Here is a 22045-nt window from a genome sequence, read left to right on the forward strand (position 1 = left end):
TGTTTTGTCATTCTTTTGCTCAATTTCCAGCAATTTTTGTCCCATTGAACCTGATCTATTTTAAGTTTTGGCAGATCGTCATGAAACAGTTTATAGTTCAGAAAATCTTGATACAGTTCAGAAGTAATGCAACTGTAAATTCCTATAGGTGAGTTTCTGAATTCCTGGTTACTGTAACTAAGTCAAAAGTTAAAACTTCACAAAATTGTTTTATTTACAGGAACTGATGGCAGTTTATTTTTCCCCATACACCACAGATAAAATGATGTATTTTTATGTACTGTGCAGTTTGTGTTGAAGGAAATAATAAACTCTACATAGTGAGATCTGATTTCATGTGATGAATATCTCTTGAAAATTGAATTTACTGATTTTCTTTTAAAAGCCGTGGGCAACTGCCCAATTGATTAAATGATGATAAAGTTGTTCATTTTGAAATGTGTGGGGTATATATACAAAATAGTTTGACGGTTCAATTGTTTCAAGTGAAGTGCTGCTGATTGAAGCTGGCATCGTTTGTGAGGGGAGAAAGATCACAAACAGTGTATTTAAACTGCGTGTTTCTAAATGCTTCATTGGTCATGAAGTCAGTAATTTAGTTTTAAATGTGAAATTAAGTTGGATTATTGTCATAGGTGCTGTCGCGCTATATTGCAAATCAGATTAGTAAATTGCATCTTTATTGCAGCCACTGTCAGGTCAGCTGATTATAATATGTTCCGTTAAAGTGGAGGAAGCTGCAGGTGCTGTTGTTGTACAGTGGCGCTGTCCCAATGATTGAGCCAAGAGACTTGGGTTTAAGTCCGATCTGTTCCTGTGGTATTTCATAACAGACCTGAACAGGTTGATTATTAATATCTGGAGGATGGTGGAGTGCTGAGATGAGAGGAGTAATTTTTTTTGTCGGGGTTATTTCTCACTGTGAAACTTATTGAATGTTTTACATTGACTAAGTGCGGGTACTCTTGGAGAGGTCTTTAGACTTCTCAAGCATGTCTTCTTGATAGAGCATTTACTAGTGATTTTATTTTTTTAAAAAATCAATTCACCCTGCCTGTGTAAATAATACGTAATACTAAGGTTAAGGTCTGAATAAGGAGTCATGAATTTTTAAAGCTTACCTTGTTCTCAATGGGCCAGGCTATTAAAACATCATTCGGAATATTCTGCTCTGAGCTATACGCTGAGTCGCATTGGCACCATGTATGACCTGAACGTGGCTCCAAATGTAGATGATTTGTAGTGGCTATTCCTGTCAACTATGTTTGGATTTTATTTTTTATTTTTTTGACTGGATAAGGATGGCAAATTTCCTTCCTGAAAGCACATCAGACAAAGACTGACCTGACTCTTTATTTTCTGAATTTTGAGGTAGACTTGCATGTAAAAGAAGGCTAGTGCCCCTGAGAGAATTCCAGGTGTTGTACTTGCTCTAAAACAAACTTTGCCCCATTTTGTTATTTAGACATGAGTTTTACCAAGAAGTGTTATAGTATATTCAATTTTTACTTGTGTATCAATACAGAAAAAAACTCACGAAAGGGAAAAAAATACTGTACAACCATTTCTCTTAGTCTTGATTTGTTTTGTTGTATCATGTCTGGAAAGCTTTGTGTCTTTGCAATACAGCAAACTTTGTTTTAACTGGCATCTTATGAACTGACACTCTTGATAAATTGGTAAAAATTATATAACTCAAATACTGTAAAATTTACTGTATTATTCACTCCAATTATTATGGCTTTAAACATTTATTTACCTCAATATAAATAGTCTTGTTAATATTGACAGTTAGTTCAATTTTGAGTCAGTTTGTTCTCAAACACTGCTGTCTACCTTGATATCCAAGTAGTCAGATAAGAATGCAAGTCAGAAGATTCTTTGCGGGTAATTTTTATTTGAGGCATAGTTGCATTATTATCGAAGTGATTTATGTTGTAATTAATTGTAACAGTGATGTGTATACCCCTGCATTCTGTTTTTATTACTTAGTGTGTCTTTTTAACATTAATCATGTGGACTGTTGGTTATCTGGAATATTGATCAATTGACACATTCCAGTTTGGTGCCAGTTAATGAAGTTTACTGTATCAAATCTTTGATAATTCACTATGGATCTCTGCTAGCTGGAAGTTCTATCACTTGAGTCTCAATCCTGAGGGGATTTTACTGGTTGGTCTTTGAAAGGATGTTGGCTGTTGTGAGTAAATCTAGAACTAGGGATCATGATTTAAAAATAGGAGGTGCCCATTTTTAAACAGATGAGGAAGTTTGTTTTTCTCGGAGTATTGTGAGTCATTGCCTTCTGATGAAGGGGATTTCTGTGGATGCAGAATGTTTAATTTTTTTTTCACGCAGAAATAGCTTCTTGATTACTAAGTGGATGAAAGATTATTGGGAATATGCAAGAATGTAGAGTTAAAACCAGATCATCTGTAATCTTACCGAATGGCTGAAAGGGCCAAGTGGCCTACTCTTGTTTGTTGTTCAGTTGTTCAAGTGCTGTTGCTTTTTTGGTTACAATCCTTGCTAACCATAAATCTGAAGCACCTCTGGTTAAGGTTCTATAGCGTTATTAGCTGCATTTTCATTTCTGAAGATGTTCTGTTAATTGCTAACTTACAGCTCACTCAGGCTCCATCTAGAACATAGAACAGTACAGCACAGAACAGGCCCTTCAGCCCACAATGTTGTGCCGACCATTGATCCTCATGTATGCACCCTCAAATTTCTGTGACCATATACATGTCCAGCAGTCTCTTAAATGTCCCCAATGACCTTGCTTCCACAACTGCTGCTGGCAACGCATTCCATGCTCTCTCAACTCTCTGTGTAAAGGACCTGCCTCTGACATCCCCTCTATACTTGCCTCCAACCAGCTTAAAACTATGACCCCTCATGTTAGCCTTTTCTGCCCTGGGAAATAGTCTCTGGCTATCAACTCTATCTATGCCTCTCATTATCTTGTATACCTCAATTAGGGTCCCTCTCCTCCTCCTTTTCTCCAATGAAAAAAGTCCGAGCTCAGTCAACCTCTCTTCATAAGATAAGCCCTCCAGTCCAGGCAGCATCCTGGTAAACTTCCTCTGAACCCTCTCCAAAGCATCCACATCTTTCCTATAATAGGGCGACCAGAACTGGACGCAGTATTCCAAGTGTGGTCTAACCAAAGTTTTATAGAGCTGCAACAAGATCTCACGACTCTTAAACTCAATCCCCCTGCTAATGAAAGCCAAAACACCATATGCTTTCTTAACAACCCTGTCCACTTGGGTGGCCATTTTAAGGGATCTATGTATCTGCACACCAAGATCCCTCAGTTCCTCCACACTGCCAAGAATCCTATCCTTAATCCTGTACTCAAATCTACATTGCAATAATCTCCAACAGGTGCACAGTCACATAACTGTTGTAATTGGGCATAACTGTGTAAATCTTTGTATGTGGTATAATGTTTTAAGCCCAAGCTAAACTTTGTTAATGTTGCCATTTCTAAAATGAATCCACTAATAAATAAATGGAAAGATGAACCATGTGATCAAAAGTATTAAAGATGACACTGCCATCAGACAGTCAGGGAATACTTGAGCTTCTCAGTATTCTTTGTGTACTTTTGTATTTTTTGAAACTGGTGAAAGACAAATTAAGTCTGTCATTACGAAATTACTGTTTGTATAAAGAACGATCAACATGAGGAATTGACTGTGATTTGTAGCTGAGGAACAGCTCAATAGGAACTAGCTCTGGAAGGAAATGTTAGCAGTTAGAATCTACTTGGCATCTTTGAAATTTATGTTAAGAATTATTTTTATACTTGGATAGCATCACATTCTTTCCGACTTAGTGGCTACAAAAGTAGGTCAGAAGCTAGGAACACTGCAGCAAGTAACTCACCTCCTGACTCCCCAAAGCCTGTCCACCAACTACAAGGCACAAGTCAGGAGTCTGATGGAGTACTCCCCACTTTCCTGGATGAGTGCAGCCCCAACAACATTCAAGAAGCTTGACACCATCTAGAAAAAAGCTGCCCGCTTGATTGGCACTACATCCACATGCATTCATTCCCTCCAACTCAGATGCTCAGAAACAGCAGCCTGTACTATCTACAAGATGCACTGCAGAAATTCACCAAAGATCCTCCGATAGCACCTTCCAAACCCATGACCACTTCCATCTAGAAGGATAAGGGCAGCAGATGTATGAGAACACCACCACCTTCAAGTTCCTCTCCAGGTCACCCACCATCCTGACTTGGAAATATATCACGGTTCCTTCTCTGTTGCTGGGTCAGAATCCTGCACTGTGATGTTCCCTCATCATGTGATGGAGAGTTTCTGCAGTGCAAAGATGGAATTTGACAGCGCGTAGACTAGGAGCAAGTCTCTACCAATGCCATCATAAGCAAATTCATAGGCAAAATAGGGAATGACGGTGAGGCCAAGTAGTGTTTTTTTGTTTCTATTTTTAAAAAATGAATTCTTGCACTACCTGCTACAGGCCAAGTGTGCCAGATATCCTCCAGGACTCTGTCCGGAATGATACTACTGGGCCATTGAATCGTGATGGATGGATGCTTTGAGATCTGAGGGTTGTAGGCAGTGCTTTGTGCCTGCACCCAGCGAAGGAGCAATGCTCCAAAAGCTTGTGATTTCAAATAAATTTGTTGGACTATAACCTGGTGTCTTGTGACTTCTGACTTTATGCCACTAGTTGGAGCACTGCCTTTTTGGTACACGTTATGGTCAGGCTTGTGGAAATATTGGATATTTTGAAGTTTGCAGGTGACCATGAAACTCTGAAATATTGTGAACAGACAAGGGGATAATAACAGACATCAGTATATTGGCTGGTAGATTTCGCACACATTGCAGATTAAATTAATGAACAGTAAATGATACACACACATTTTTTCGTAAGATTAGTGGACGCAATGTAAGCTAAATTACATAATTTTAAAGGAGCACAAGAACCGAGGGCTTGTGTCAGGGTTTGACTGTGTGTGTGCATGTGTACACCAACCTTTAGAATGAGGTAGGGCATGTTGAGAAAGCTGTCATGTTAAAACGTATGGGATTCTTGACTTTAGTAATGATTTTTTTTGATTTTATTGTCATGTGTAACGAAATACAGTGAAAAGCTTTGTGTACGAGTGGTCCAGGCAGATCACTGCAAGCAAAAGATGTACGGATCAAAAAGATTTACAGGCATACAGGCTACATTGCAGGCTATATTATATGAGGACAGAGTCAATTCAACAGTCTGATAACGGCCAGAAAGAAATTGTTCCTGAACCTGCTGGTGCGTGTATTCAGCCTTCTGTATCTTGAGGTTGTAGGAGGTCATTACCAGGGTGTGATGGATCTTTGATGTTGGCAGTCTTACCGCAGCAGCGAGCCATGTAAATGGAGTCTTTGGATGGAAGGTTGGCTTCTCTGATGGGCTGGGCTGTACACACCGCCTTCTGTAGTTTCTTATGGTCTCACTGTTTAACCCTGTGAATAATAGGGGCATAGTGTGCATAAGCAAGTTATGCTAAATCTTTAAGACATTAAATTGTAATTGATTCTGGGCATCACACTCTAAGAAGGATTTCAAGGATTTGTAAAAAGTGAGGAAGAAATTGGCTAGGACCATGTATGTAAGAAATAGGGTTCAGTTATGTGGAGGTACTACAGAAGCTTGGCACTTCCTCAGGTGCAGAGAAGATCAATGCAGGATTTAATATAGAAACCTAATACCATGAATGGTTCTGTAATTTATGTGTTCATTACTCTGTTTCCAGTGGTAGTAGGGTCAGGAACTGGAGGATGAAGATTTAAAGTGATTGGGAAAAGAGCCAGAGGGGATGAAGGCAATAATGTTTCACACTGTGAATTGTAATCTGGAATGCATTTCCTCTAAGTTGGGGTGGAAGCAGATTCAGTGGTAACTTTTGAAAAGCAGTTGTTTGAGTACCTGAAGGAAAGAGTATAGTAGGGGTGTGGGTAAGGAACAGCAGTGAGGGACCAGTTGAACAGCTGGACCAAAGTGATGGTATGGACACGTTAGATTGAATGTACTCCTCAGTACTAATCATTTTATGATTACAAATGATTAAGAAAAAGGATTTACTGAACAATGGAATCTCATTAACTGGACTATATTATATGGGCTACTTTGTTACAAGAATACTTAATCTACTTTCTAATACATAATTGGAATTTGAGAATTTAATTTAGAAAGTTCTCTAAAACAAAAATGTCTGGATGTTTCAGAAGGGTGAGAGGACTTGAAAAGATTAGTGACATTCTTTTCCAAACAGGTCCAGCCAGTTTATTCTGAACACAACGACAATGACACTTTCATACAGTTTATAACTTTTCAGAAAATGGCTGGACTCAATATAAAGCAGAATTGTGAGTGTCCCTGATTTTGTAGCATTGGCCATCTTTGCTGTTCTGAAGCAGACTGTGACCTCTGAGTGTGCACCGTCAGTTTAATCGAAGAATCCAGAACTAGCTGTCAGTGATGTTTACACTTTGCTACAGGTTGCACACTGTACATTTATGGGGACAGTAATGGGTTAGAAACACTGGATGTACATTTGCCTTTTTATGCTTTTTGTCTTGATGCAGCACCCTTCAAAATGCTACGCCTTGCTCAATGAGGTTTCTAGGCAGACAGGTTTTTTTTACTGGTTTGCAGAGTTCATAATCTGAAATACCTCCCTGGCCTTGCAAGATTTTATATTTGTGAAATGTTGTGCACATGAGTTTGTTTATATTTCAGCTTCTCCCTTACTTCCAATCCAATGTATGTACCAATCATTCATTTTGCATTTTATAAAAAGAAATGAAAAGTGAAAGATGATGTGTTTTACTTCTTGGTTTGTTACTGAGTCTTTTGGATGTTGACGAGCTGTTTGCTTGCTAGCATCACTGTTGGTGGTCCCAGGAATCCTCGTGACTTGGTGCCAGATTCAGATTAATGTCTGGACAGGTGAAAATTGTGCTGCAGGGTTTGAGAGAGGTTTGTGGTAATCTTTTTTTAGGGTTTGGAGGCTTGCTGCTGACAGCAAAGTAAAGACCAAGTTATTAGTTTTGCAGGAGACAAATTGAAAGTACAGGGTGTTGCATTGAATTAGCACACATATATCAATTTGTGAGATCTTGTCCAGGAAATGGCAAGCAGCTGTTGTAATTCACTGGAAGTGCGACAGAAACTGTTTATTCTCTCATAATTGGAGTTTTCTCTATACGTTTGGCAAGACAATAGCTATGGGATATAACCAACAGAAATTTCACGGTCCTTGATTTTTATTTCAGCTGTGACTTTCTGGAGCGTTTAAAAAGGCCTGTGTAAAACAGGTGTTGCCAGTTTTGTTCTAATTCCTACTAAGTATTTAGTCAGTGCATACTCTATCTGTAATTGTGCTTGAAATTGACAATCTCACTGATAAACAATTACCAAAATTGCATTCAAGAAATTCAGCTTCCTTTCTTGTGCTAAACTTTTGTTTTATGCCCAAGGTTGCATAAAACTTGAATAATGCTACACTATGTGGGGAGGTTGTTCATCATCTCGTGTACTCCAAGTAGAATATCTGCTCACCCCTACCCCTAACTATTCACATATATGCTAATATATTTCCTTGATTTCTCTTGTCCTTCCTATTCTGAGGTTGGTTCTCTGGTTGAACTGCCTTTATCCCTATGTAAGCTGTGAAAGATATAAATTCCTGTATTTGGTTGTAGTCTTTTTCTTTTCTTCCCTTGTTTGGTGCATTTTTATATGATCTTCATCCGTATTATACCACCGTACTGTCTCACAGTTTTGTTGATAACTTCAGATCCTGAAGCGTCCCATCTTCTCTCCACTATTTTATTTTACTTTTCTAGCACGTGCAATATTTTGCTTCTATTCACAAGGAAGAATTGGTACATCTCTTGACTCTAACATCTATTTGCCTGTCATCCCATTCACCTACCAGCTCTCCTATCCCTCTGTATCGCTGTATTGCTGTTACAATTCTTGCATGCTATTGTCATACACTCAGTACCCCATCACTCTAATGTGATGGTTGTGCTGAGCCACTGAGTTGAAGCACACAGCTGACCTGTTAAAATGAAGATTAGAGATTTTTCTCCAGAATATAAAGTAAAAAATAACCAATAAATGCCTTGCAAATTCAGTGATCCCTTGACCCCATTTTAGGAAGCCTTACTTCATGCTTTCACTGAAGTATCAGACGTTTAGAACTGTTGAGAATAAGTTGAGAAGGTAGAACAGGAGTAAATTTTATATCTGAAATTTTCATTGCAGTAACAACACCATTACTTGCTGATAAATTTAATTGTCGTAAAAACCAAAAGAACTGCGAATGCTGAAAATTGGGAGCAGAAATGGAAGTTGCTTGAAAAACTCAGCAGGTCTGGCAGCATCTGTGGAGAGAAATCAGAGTTAACATTTCATGTCTGAAGAAGGGTCACTGGGCCCAAAATGTTAACTCTGATTTGTCCCCACAGATGCTGCCAGATCTGCTGAGCTTTTCCAGCAATTTTTGTTCCTGTTTCTGAATTTAGTTGCTATGTTTACTTGAGACTGTATCAGGTAGTTAGTAAAGCCTTGCTTGTTCTATTGTGATTAATGCTCATAATTGTCTATAGAGTGAAGTGTTTGAATTTTCACATACAGTCTAGACATCTTATCCAACTAATAAAATCCACTTGAGCATTGAATTCTCACTTTGCTGTTGTTTATATTAGCTAATTCAAATTATTGAACATTTCACATTCATTAGTACAAAAATTCAACTTTGAATTATCAGGAGAAAACAGTTTCAGTGGGCTAATGTGTTTCTCTTGTGTATTAAACAGCGGAATGTTGTGTGTGATGATGTGGCGATTTAATTAACCAGAAGCAATAGAAATGATTCTTGTGATGTAAAACAGCAGTAAGTGTTACTCAGCAGAGTGATGAAACTTACTGGTATTATTTTCATTAAGAGTGCTGCAGTAGAATGTGAAACAAATAGACATTATGTTGCTGAATTTGAAACGTAGAAAACTTCAAGACTCTTGATATATGTAATTTTGAGTAGGACCTTCAAAATTTACATTATGTCTTACACATTTTGCACACTAGTGCAAATTTATTTTAGATCCATGAATACTTTCATTTGAAAATATGAAAAATAGGAGCAGGAATGGAGTATCCTGCTGCTGGAGAATGCGCCACCCTTTAGTATGTGTAGGCCTGATCTTCTGCCTCAGTTCCACTTCCACTTCCACCTGGCTTGCACTGTGTTAACTCATTAAAATGTCATACAGAGGTGGGAGCATCCTTAAATTTGCATTTAGGTATCAAAGACACAGTGGGCAAAACTTTGTGTCTCCACTCTGGGTTTGTGTGTGAGGGAAGATGTGCAGAATTTCTTGTGTAGCCTGCCCACTCTCTTGACCTCTCCTCAGCTTTTTGGTGGGCCAGGCCTAGGCTGGCCTGTCTGTCTGTCTTTGTCTTTGTCTTTGCCCCACTTGAAAACCTTAAGTGGGCAATTAATGACTGCTTCAGGGGTGTTTACCACCCAACCTCAATTTTTCAGGCAAGTGGGAAGGATTCACAATCATGGGTGATGACCAGAAAGTGGCACTACTCAGGCGTCACTTGGAAAGCACTAGGGAATTTGTATCTCTTGTCATTGGATGCTGGCAGTGGGCACCACCTGCCCCATCAAAAATAGAAAGGATCAGGTCTGGCATCTGGTCCCTGCACTGAGAAGGACAAAGTGGTTGACTGGAAACTGACTGGTAGTTCCACTGTAGCTCCTTGGCGCTAGATAGGTGGCAACACATTTCACTATTGGAAATCAAATCCTGCTGTCCTGAAAATCTAGCCTATGTTATCCACTGCACGGAATGCATTTCTTTCAGGAGGCCTGAGAATTGGATGAAAATCCTGCTCTTCTTAAGTTGGAGACTAGTGTTTTATCCATGTAAAGGATTTTGCTTACAAATAATTTTGGCAGCCTATCTTGAGTAGTGCTGGTTCAGCAAGTGTCAAAAATTCATTTCAAGATATTGTTTCAATCATTTCTCAAAAAGTTGCAAAGGCTGCTGCACTACAGGCATTCACTGTTTTAAAGAATGGCTTGGTGCTTTATTTTGTTTTAGTATGGTTTGTAAATTAGGGAAATTCCCTCAATGTCATTAGCTCTGTTTTCATTTCACCACTGTTAGTATGCGTGCTTAACCATTTTGTTAAAAACCAAATGCTGTTTCCCTTTTTCTGCTCACTGCCTAGTCTGCTGCCTCTCTTCTGATCTCTTGCTGTGGGCGAAGACTCAAAGAGGGATGGTAGGAAGAAAGGAGGGGATGAGGGATAGGAAGGAGTGAGCTGGAAGGTCAGCTGTGAGCAGGAAGGCTGAGATGAGCCGGCAGTGAGATGCGGGTAGGTCGGGGAAGGAAGTGACGTACAGGAGAATCACAGGAAGTGAGAGGTGGGAAGTAGTGTGTAAGTTAACAAAAGAATTTGAGCTGGTTATGTTCAGACAATCAGTAGTTTTTGGTGTAAAAATTAGAGATTTGGAACATAACTCCCCCTATTGCATCAGAGATAATGGGAACTGCAGATGCTGGAGATTCCAAGATAATAAAATGTGAGGCTGGATGAACACAGCAGGCCAAGCAGCATCTCAGGAGCACAAAAGCTGACGTTTCGGGCCTAGACCCTTCATCAGAGAGGGGGATGTGGGGAGGGAACTGGAATAAATAGGGAGAGAGGGGGAGGCGGACCGAAGATGGAGAGTAAAGAAGATAGGTGGAGAGGGTGTAGGTGGGGAGGTAGGGAGGGGATAGGTCAGTCCAGGGAAGACGGACAGGTCAAGGAGGTGGGATGAGGTTAGTAGGTAGCTGGGGGTGCGGCTTGGGGTGGGAGGAAGGGATGGGTGAGAGGAAGAACCGGTTAGGGAGGCAGAGACAGGTTGGACTGGTTTTGGGATGCAGTGGGTGGGGGGGAAGAGCTGGGCTGGTTGTGTGGTGCAGTGGGGGGAGGGGATGCACTGGGCTGGTTTAGGGATGCAGTAGGGGAAGGGGAGATTTTGAAACTGGTGAAGTCCACATTGATACCATATGGCTGCAGGGTTCCCAGGCGGAATATGAGTTGCTATCCCCCTATTGCATGTTCCTTGTGGGAAAGTGGTTTTCATTTAGCACAATTTTTAATTTTGCGCCAAATAGTTTTTAGAAACACATTGCTAAACAAGGGACTGCTCTCTTCCAGTTTGCTTTATTGATTACATTATGGAGGAATTATAGACAGAAATTTAGTCATGTTAATCTGTTCCATAAAGATGCACAAGCAGGAAAAAAAAGCTTTTTTTCTGCAGCCAACTATTGTTCACTATGACAATGAAAGTTCACCTCACTAATCCTGTCCAAAACTGAAATTCTTTCATGCATTCAAGAATCTGTGTTCCTTAAAATAAGAAATGTCCTTAGATGGCTCACTTAGCATTTTGAAGGGGAGGTTCTCCAAGGATCGATTCTGCTGTATCGATAGAGAGCCAGATGGCAGGGGACGGTGCCTGAAACATGGGAGACCCCTTCCTGGGAGCTGCTCTGTTCCCCAGTCCCTCCAAGCATCGGGATGATGAGTGGAAAATTGGAGTTGGCCACTGGGGTATTCAGCATGTTTCAATAGCTGAGGTAAGTGGATATTTCTTCAGCCAGAGAGCGGTGGGCTTGTGGAATTCAGTGCCACGGAGTGCAGTGGAGGCTGGGACGTTAGATGCCTTCAAGGCAGAGATCGACAAATTCTTGATCTCACAAGGAATCAAGGGCTACGGAGAGAGGGCAGGGAAGTGGAGTTGAAATGCCCATCAGCCATGATTTAAATGACGGAGTGGACTTGATGGGTCGAATGGCCTTACTTCCACTCTTATGTCTTATGGTTGTAAATGCGCAGGTTTCCTTTTCCATGTTTAACTTGATGAGTGAGACTCCATGGAGTTCTGAGTCAATGTTTAGGTTTCCCCTGGCCCCAGCCTTCCAGTTTATACCACTGCTGGGATTGTGTAGTCAGGCAGTCAGAACATATCTATGGCTGGTGGTGGGGGGAGTCTGGGTGATTGGCTGGAAGGTATGGTTCTGAGAATGTGATGATGTCAGACTGTTACTTGACTCGTCTGGATATTGTCGTGATTTTGTTGCAAGGTTTTGTTCTGAGGGTTGACCTTCTTTGAAGTTCCCTTACTGAAAAGGCAGTGGGTGCCAGTGAATCTTTAAATCTGTTTAAGGCACAGTCAGCTTGTAGTTTATAGAATCCTCGGCCAGGTCTGACACATCTCCCACACTTCTTCAGGCTTCACTCCCTCTTTACCCTCCCACAACAGCAAAAGGATCTCCCTTGACCTCCCCTACAGTCCTACCAGCATCCATTTCCAGAAGATTGTTAGCTGCCATTTCTGTTATGCCACTGGAATGCCACCACCAGACACAAATTCCTGTCCCCTCCCTTGATAGCATCTGGCGAACGACCATTCCCTCTGAGACACCCTGGTCCACTCATCCTTCACTCCCAACATCCTCCCATGGACCACAGCACCTTCCCCTGCAACTGCAGAAGGTGTAATGCCTGCCTGTTTACTTCCTCCCTCCTCCGTATCCAACGCCCCAATCATACTTTCCAGGTGAAGCAGTACTTTACCAACACTTCACTCAATCCAGCCTGCTGTGTTTGCTGATCACCAGCGTAGTCTCCTCTACATTGGGGAAATGGATCGTAGATTGTTTGACCGCTTTGCAGAACATACATAGCTCTTGTCTGCAAAAAAGACCCTGAGCTTCCAGTTGCCCATCACTTCAACATGTCACCATGTACCCTGGCCAACACCTCTGTCTCAGATCTCGGGACTTTCTCACATATCCTTCCCTCCAACTCCTGCATACCTGGCCTTGTTTTTGCATGGTCTGCTATTACAGACAACCCATTGTTAGCCAAATAATAGCCCCCATTAGCAGCCATTCATTCTCCTAGGCACACCATTATCCACTTCATCGTCTGTCCAATTGCCCTTCTCTCTCTTTAGGCTTTATCTCCACCTTTTTATTTACTCCTTCACCCCCCCCCCCCCTCCCCACCTTATCTACATAAATAGCAACATTTTCTGCGCTTCCGTCAATTCTGAGGAGGGGTTGCTGAATCCAAAACATTAACCCTGATTTCTCTCCACAGATGCTGCCAGACCTGCTGAGCTTTTTCCAACAGTCTTGCTTTTTGTTTCTTGTTTCTAGCATCCGTAGTTCTTCTGTTTTATTTTGTAGATGGATTCTTGATCACTAATGGGATGAAAGATTGTCTGAGGTTTCCAGAATAGAGATTAAAATCAGATCAATCATGATCTTATTGAATGGTGGAACAGACTTGAATGGGCCCCAGGGCCAACTCTTGTTCCATGCTTGTAGGCTCCCATGTGTTGGTGAGGGGGAATTTGTAGGTTCTAGCCTTTGTTTTGAAACTGATACCTTGGCCCCCGCGGAGTGGTTTCTGAGTGGTTAAATTTAGTGTTGTGGTATTAGGTACAGCTGAGTATCTTGCCAGTTGTTTGAGGGGAGGTGAGAATCCACCACAGTATGGTTGATGAATGTGCACTTGTCAACATTTTCCATTGTGATGACGTCTGTTTATTACTATGATGGTGCCTGGCTATGTAACTGTGCCGGAGTTGAATCACACCTCCCCAAACCAGTTGCAGCACAGAAAAGAATGGAGTCATCACAATGTGACAAGTTTTCATAAGTTGTTAATTAACAATGTGGACATGAATGTTTATAATTGAAATACAAGAATGGAACAAATTATTTTAAAATGTGAACTGAGTTGTCTTTCTGGGCTTTGTCTTGATTCCTCTCATCCCATCACGTTGCCTCATGCAACTGTTTTGTGGGAAATTGATTAACAGGTTATATATATTACAGTCTGTAGATCATATTCTTATCTCTAATGCTTTCACTCTCACAGAGAACTGCACTACATTGAGCCCAGCGTGCCTAAATGAGGATGATCGACACTGTCTTGAAGCTATTCGAATGATACACAAACAGATGGATGATGACAATGATGGAGATGTTGATGTAGAGGAGAGTCACGAGGTAAACCAAAATTTTAAACATGGAATAGTCCAAAACCATCATTGTTGAGTTTCGTAACTTAAGTCGTAAACTTGTAGCCCTGAAAAAATCTTATTCCTTGATGACTTTGAAGATAAACAAAATACTTGGTCTGGTGCTGAGTTATACAATCTTGGGTTCCAGACACTCTGTTGAGATAGTTAGTTACAGCCAGGGCTATGGTAAAATTTTATAATTGGCCTCGGTGTTCCCAGCCAAGGGAGAAGAAAAATTCCCAATTTGTCCAGTTGGCACTTGTTGGTGGATGAACCCGGGCACAGGTATTTAATTAATAAATTTGTGTGGAGGTTGTCTCAGGAATTAAGTGACTGATTTGTTCCATTTAATTGTTCATAAATTGGGAACTATCACAAACTGATCCATGCAAATTAATAAGACAATTTTGGTCAAACCTCTTTCAGTGGTTATGTTGTTTGTGAATAATTCTTCTGTCTATGAATTGTAGCATGATAAACACAAAGCAATCAGAGTTAACCATGAACCTATGAATTTTACCTTTAGAAACCCTTGTACCCTTGCTCTGCAGAGCCTTTCTTGAGCCTGGCGCTAGAATTTTACCAGTATTGTCTCAGGGCTGTCCTGTTGGTAACTTCTTGAGATTTGAGAATGTGTCACCTTGTAGTTTGTGACAACTTGGAGACTGCCATTTTTGTACCTGATTAAAAGCGCAAGCTTCAGAAAAACCTAACTCCTGCTGAAATAAATGAATGTAAGTATGTCTAATATTCACTCAACTGGTGTGTATTTGTCTTTAATTTTTGGAGTTTTCAGGATTAACTGTAAAGACCATATTGCAGGAAAATTGTCTAGTGCGCAATATTTAACTCTGTACCATCATTATTTGGGATTTGGGTTTTGGGGTGTTTTCAATAGTGACTACAATGGGGATTGTTTTTAACAGAGCTTGTGAATGCATTGACCAAGGCACATTGATGAGCAATCTACGTATGTTTTTAAATTGCAATTGTTTGAGTGATAATTAGTAAAGACAAGATTCGTACTCCCTGTGTGCTAGCAGCAGAATCTAAATTTCCAACATCTTTTAGTTTTTCAATTTAAATCAGCATTGAATTTTATTTTATATTTAGGCTAACATTTTTCATGTCCCTCACAACTAACAGAATTTCACAGCCTTGGTGATACAGTATATTTTGATACAATATATTGCTTTCCAACTTTCCTCCCTTCCTGCTTCTTCTGAAGGCGTAGGCCCAGCTAATCCAATCAGGGTACTTTAGATGTGTGCACCCCGAAGTTTTTCCCACTGTGGTCCCATTTTGATGCTTGAGAATTGTTGTCAGCCCCACGTGAGATTTGAGAGGAGGGGAAGTGCCCTGTGTTAATGTGGGATGCTGTTGTACAACTCATTCAGTGCTCCTTGGTGACCATTACGGCTTTAGAGCTCATGATCCAGTTTGGAGTCCACACCCCTACTTCGAGAAGCCCTGCTTTAGATGAATTCTGCACTGGAGACTCCTGAATGGGCACCTGCTCTTATGTATGTGTCCAGTAATCCACTGGTAATGCAGAAGTACCTTGTCGAAACCACACCACCTTTTGTACAGTTGTGTTGTGTTCTGTGATTTTAATGCCTACAGTATAGCCAGCTACCTTGACGACTCCTGTGACAGGTTATGCATGTAAGGCAAGTGTAGGGTTAGGTGCCAGATAGGTGGGGGGATTTGGCCACCGGTTGGGTAGCTGTGTTTGGGTTTATAGCAGTGAGGAGTTGGGTGGGGATTCAGCTTAGTCCCAGCAAGCAACTCCAGTATGCTCTTCTCTCTGGCCATCAGAATGTCTGGGACATGTGCTATTGTTGGAATTTAGCACCACAGATATCAGCAAATCTCTGGTATCCATATTGGTATGTAAAGTGAACACTTTTTTTTAGCCACAAAGGACTTTGCAAAGTGCTGTTCTTACTTAAGATAATAAAATGTGAGGCTGGATGAACACAGCAGGCCCAGCAGCATCTCGGGAGCACAAAAGCTGATGTTTCGGGCCTAGACCCTTCATCAGCGTCTAGGCCCGAAACGTCAGCTTTTGTGCTCCTGAGATGCTGCTGGGCCTGCTGTGTTCATCCAGCCTCACATTTTATTATCTTGGATTCTCCAGCATCTGCAGTTCCCATTATCACTGCTGTTCTTACTTGATTGCTTTTCATGCTCTTCCAGAATGTCTGTGTATTGACAATCAATCAGGATTAGTATCCATTACTTTTCTTGCTTCTCACTTCTGGGGCTGAGGGATCTGAACCCAGTTATAACAATATGTCCATGCTGTAATATCATAACTCTGTATGAATTGTGAATCAACTCTGAGACCACCACCTTCGTCTGTGTCAACAGCTTCCATTAGTCAGTGCTCTTTGATTGGTGGTGTGGAGTATGCACAAGAATGGTGTAGCGCAATATCACTTGTCAAAATCTCTGATCCTACTTTGACACCTCCCTCCAAAACCCCAGGAAGTGCTATTTAGTTAGGTGGACATTAATCCAAAGATCCTGTTCAATCTGTGGTACTAGATTGCTTTGTTATTTAGAGATAGTAAGAACTGCCGATGCTGGAGTCTAAGATCACAAGGTGTGGAACTGGAAGAACACAGCAGGCCAGGCAGCATCAAAGGAGCAGGAAAGCTGATGTTTCGGGTCAGGACCCTTCTTCAGAAAAAGGGTCCTGACCCAAAATGTCAGCTTTCCTGCTCCTCTGATTCTGCTATGTTCCTCCAATTCCATGCTATTTTATATCTGTTGCTTTGTTACTTTGTGATTTTGTTTTTTTTTGCTACTGTTGCACTACAAGCCTATGAAGTAGTATTTTGAACTTTCAAAGTCAACTACATTCACTAGGTGATGTTTTCTGAGATCGTTGAAACATTTCAGAGATTCTGAGTATGGCACTATTCTGAAAATTGCATTCTGCTTTGCGATTAATACATGTGCAAAATTAATGTTGTGTAAAGCTAGTCGGAAACCTAGAAGGAGAAGAGTTGGTGAATAACGTAAATGCTACTCGCCATGCTTTCAAGGACCTTTGATTGCACCTTAAAAATGTAGAGCTTTCAGAATCACAGATTTGTTATAGTTCAAAAGGAGGCCCTTTGGCTCATCGTGACTGCACCCACTTATTAAATGAGCTTCATTACCAAGAGCCAATCTCCTGCTTTTTCTTCATACCCTTGCACATTACTTTTAACAATATTTTTGCACAAATAATTTCAGTGCACTGTTGAATGCCCCAATTAAACATGCCTCCATCCCACTTCCATGCAATACATTCCATACCGTAACCACTTGCTGTGTGGAAAAAGTCTTTCCTCACTTTGCTGAACATTTGCAAATCACTTTAAACTGTTCTTGTTCCATTTATGAGTGGGAACAGTTTCTCCTGATCTAATCTATTCAGCCCGCTCATGATTTTGAAAACCTCTATCATGTGCTCCCTTAGGCAGCTTCTTTCCAAGGAGAACAGTCCCAACTTCTTGCTGTATCTTCAAAAGGTAAGTTCGTTGTTCCTGGAACCATCCTTTTAACTACTTCTGTACTCTTTCTGATATGTTCACATCCTTTCTATAATGTGTTACGAGAACTGTACCCAGCTCTCCACCTGAGGTCTACTAATTGTCGTTTACAAGTTCAACGTCACCTCTTTGCTGCTGTAGTTTCTGCCTTATTAATAAAGGCCAGGATGCCGTTTTCTTTGCTTGCCGTACATAATCTGCCACTTTCAATAGTTTGTGCACAATGAATTGATGTAATAGATTTAATTTTGGCTGCAAAATATATACACTCAGGCTTTTGGTTCATGTTCCCGTTAAGAATCCACCACATTACCTGTGAAGCAAAAGCTTCCACTGGTTGTACTTCCTCTGTGTAGCCTTTGTGACTTTTGTTGTTTTTGTGTTTATGTCTGCTTAAATTCCATGAGTAATGCCACAGTTTGGCTAATTTTAAGGATCTTAAATGCTTCAAGTATGATGATGCCCGTTCCTACAGCAGTAAACACTATTTAAAAAAGCTTTGTGGGCTTTGTGCACATTGATTGTGTGCTTTAGGCATTGAATGTTTGACTACTATGGAAATGACATAGGCACATGTAAATCATGGTCATAAAGAGTCAATAAAATCTGTTGTAAAATGAGATGATGCTTTAATCAAAACTCATGATCTTCGCTGAGAAGGCTTTACTATGGAGGAATTATAAAGTTGAGGCAATTTGGAATGTTTTATTACATATAAAAGTCCTATATATGTGTACACTCAAGTTTTTGTTTATAGTGTGTCTTTTCTGTGGCATTTCTGCTGTAATTAATGCAGAGAACCCCTGAAATGTGATATTTCCAACCATTGTTAGCCTGCCTACAGAGACTAAGACTTTGACATTAGAATCATAGAATTCCTACAGTGTAGAAGCAGGCCATTCAGCCCCTGGAGTTCACCATGACCCTCCACCCAGACCCACCCCGACAAATCCCATGGCCAATCCATCTAGTCTACATATCCCTGGACACTATGGACAATTTTTATCATGGCCACCTACCTAAACTGCACATCACTGGGAGGAAATCGGAGCACCTTGAGGAAACCTGAGACGGTGTGAAAACTCCAGACAGTCACCAAAGGTTGGAACTGGATCCAGGTCCCTGGTACTGTTAGGTAACAGTGCTAATTGCTGAGCCACTGTGCCACCTGATAATATTAAGTGATGCCTGAAAAACTGGATGCCACAAAGTCTATGGATCCTGACAAGATTCCAGCTATAGCATTGATGACATGAGCTCCAGATGTAACTTTGCCCAGCAGAGATGTTTCAGCACAGCTACAACACTGGCACCTATCTAACAATGTGGAAAATCGGCCTGGACATAAAAAAGGAGAAATCCAACCTGAAATGTGAGGCTGGATGAACACAGCAGGCCCAGCAGCATCTCAGAAGCACAAAAGCTGACGTTTCGGGCCTAGACCCTTCATCAGAGAGCTCCTCTCTGATGAAGGGTCTAGGCCCGAAAAGTCAGCTTTTGTGCTCCTGAGATGCTGCTGGGCCTGCTGTGTTCATCCAGCCTCACATTTTATTATCTTGGATTCTCCAGCATCTGCAGTTCCCATTATCACAGAAATCCCACCTGGCCAGTTCCCATGCTGTTGGTTTGCTGTCCATGAGTAAAGTGATAGAAGAGTCACTGAAACTGCTATAGGGGGTCGTTTGCAATGGAATAACCTGGGCACTCACTGACCTAATTTTGTTTTTGCTGGAAGTATCAGCTCCTGACTTGTTCACTTAAAAATGGACAAAAGAGTTGAACTCCAGAGGTAAAAAGAGAGTGACTGTCCTTGACATTAAGGCAACATTTGACCAAATTTTGCACCAAGGAGCCTGAGCAAAACTTATGTTGTTACTTATTTTCTGGAATTAATCGGGCAAGCCTGAGCTGTCACTTGGAATACCATTTTTAATGAAAACCTGTGTTTTTTTTATTTAAATGTGAAATATTAATAAAGAATATCATTGACTAGAAATATATCTATGTCTTAAACATTTTGGAAAGGACACTCAACGAAGCAAAGAAGGGAAAAAAATTCATTTGCAAAGAATGCAAGTTTGGAACAACCACGTTTGCCCCTTATATAAGAGATAACAAAGCATGGAGCTGGATGAACGCAGCAGGCCAAGCAGCATCTTAGGAGCACAAAAGCTGATGTTTCAGGCCTGAAACGTCAGCTTTTGTGCTCCTGAGATGCTGCTTGGCCTGGTGTGTTCATCCAGCTCCACGCTTTGGTATCTCGGATTCTCCAGCATCTGCAGTTCCCATTATCTCTGATCACATTTGCCCCTTATGTGTGTTTGGAGACCTCTCTTATCAAAGTGTGAGTGCGAAAACCTACTAGAAGTCACCTTTGCTGTGGAGATCACTGACATGGGTGGGGAATTGGCTGAATGGTAGGTGACAGAAAGTAGGCACTCCAATTGGGTGGATATGACCAATGGTATCCCACAGGCCTCAATTATTCACGTTATTTATTAATGACATAGATAATGACATAGAAAGTCATCAGCAAATTTAGTTGTATGAGACAAAGTTAGGCAGCACTGTAGATAGCATAAAATTACAAAGGGTTATTCATAGAAAAAGTGAATTGGCAAAACTGTGGCAGATGGAGTTCGTTGTAAGCAAGCGTAAGGTTATCCACTTTGGACTGAAAAAAGAATGGATTCATCCAGATGATATGAAGTTAAATACAGTGGCTGTGTTTAGGTACGTAGGTCGTTAAAATAGCACAAACAGTTGCAGAAAATATTCACGAAAATTAATGAACCTTGCATCTAGAGGTCTGGAGTAAAAGGAAGTAGAAGTTATGTTGCAGTTATTTTCATTAAAAAAAACTAGTTAGACCGCACTTGGGTTACTGTGAGCATAAATTGGCACTGCAACTTAGTACGGATATATTGGCCTTTGAGGAAGTACAACATAGGTTGACAAGAATGATATCTGGACTTCAGGATATAAATTATGATCAGAGATTATGCCAATTAGTTCTACTTTTTGGTAGAATTTAGGAGGTTAAGGGGCAATCTGATCAAAGTTTAAAAGATATTAACAGGAAAAGACAGGTTATCTCTGTCTACCCTATTTCCCCTGGTCGGGGATTCTTGAACTTAGGGGCATAGTCTGAGAATTAGGGTCAGACTGTTCAAAAGAGATGTTAGATGCAAAGGTGATGAGGTATTTGGAATGCTTTTCCACAAATGCACACAGGATTGGTTATTGATTTTAAATTTGAATTAGATAAATTTTTGATAAGCAAAAGCATTAGGGAATATGGGCTAAAAGTCTGGTATATGGAGTTAGGCCATAGATCAGACCTGATTTCATTGAATGTAAGAATAGGCTCAAGGGGACTGAATGGCCTATTCCTGCTCCTACACTAAGGTTGGTGGAGTAGCAGATAGTGAAGGGTACTGCTGGACAATGCACTGGAATATAGATAGACTGGAGAGTTGGGCGCAGAAATGGCAGATGGCGTTCAATTCGGCAAATGCCAAGTGATGCATTTTGGAAGATATAATTCAAGAGTGAACTATAAGGTAAATGGAAAAGCCCTGGGGAAAATTGATGCACAGAGAGCTGGGTGTTCAGTTTCATTGTACCCTGAAGGTGGCGACGCTGGTGAATAGAGTGGTCAAGAAGGCATACGCCATGCTTTCATCATTGGACGGGGTATTGAGGACAAGAGTTGGCAGGTCTGCAGTTGTATAGGACCTTGGTTCGACCAATTTGGAATACTGTGCACAGTTCTGGTCGCCACATTACCACAAGGATGTGGATGCCTTGGAAAGGGTGCAGAGGAGGTTCACCAGGATGTTGCCTTGTACAGAGGGTGCTAGCAATGAGGGGAGAGTAGATTAGGATTATTTACATTAGAAAGATGGAGGTTGAGGGGGGACCTGATTGAGGTCTACAAAATCATGAGAGGTACAGACTGGGTGGATAGCAAGAAGCTTTTTCCCCAGAGTGGGGGACTCAATTACTAGGGGTCACAATTTCAAGGTGACAGTGAAAAACTTTAAGTGAGATATGCGTGGAAAGTTCTTTAAGCAGAGGGTGGTGGGCACCTAGAACGTGTTGTCAGCAGAGGTAGTAGGGACGGGCACGATAGCGTCATTTAAGATGTATCTAGACAGATACATGAATGGACAGGGAGCAGAGGGATACAGATCTGTGGAAAATAGGCGACAGGTTTAGATCGAGGATCTGCATTGGTGCAGGCTTGGAAGGCTGAAGGGCCTGTTCCTGTGCTGTAATTTTCTTTGTTCTTTGTTTTTGTTCTTTGTTCCTGAAGCGAGTATTCAAATCTACACTGCAATCTCCAGAAAAAAACAAC

The 22045-nt window shown here is 41.0% G+C and overlaps 1 protein-coding gene across 2 annotated transcripts in view; it reads left to right on the forward strand.

Annotated features, from left to right (window-relative positions):
* Nucleotides 1-22045, forward strand: part of stim2b (stromal interaction molecule 2b) — a 163535-nt gene that overhangs the window by 17877 nt on the left and 123613 nt on the right. The window contains exon 3 of one of the 2 annotated variants that reach the window (XM_048532391.2): nucleotides 13996-14126. The exons of the other annotated variant lie outside the window; for it this stretch is intronic. Within the exon in view, the coding sequence (XP_048388348.1) occupies nucleotides 13996-14126 (131 nt within the window). The remainder of the gene's footprint in view (nucleotides 1-13995; nucleotides 14127-22045) is intronic. 2 annotated transcript variants of the gene reach the window in all.

This window comes from Stegostoma tigrinum, chromosome 1 (genome assembly GCF_030684315.1).
Source record: "Stegostoma tigrinum isolate sSteTig4 chromosome 1, sSteTig4.hap1, whole genome shotgun sequence".
In the NCBI taxonomy this organism is placed as follows: Eukaryota; Metazoa; Chordata; class Chondrichthyes; order Orectolobiformes; family Stegostomatidae; genus Stegostoma; species Stegostoma tigrinum.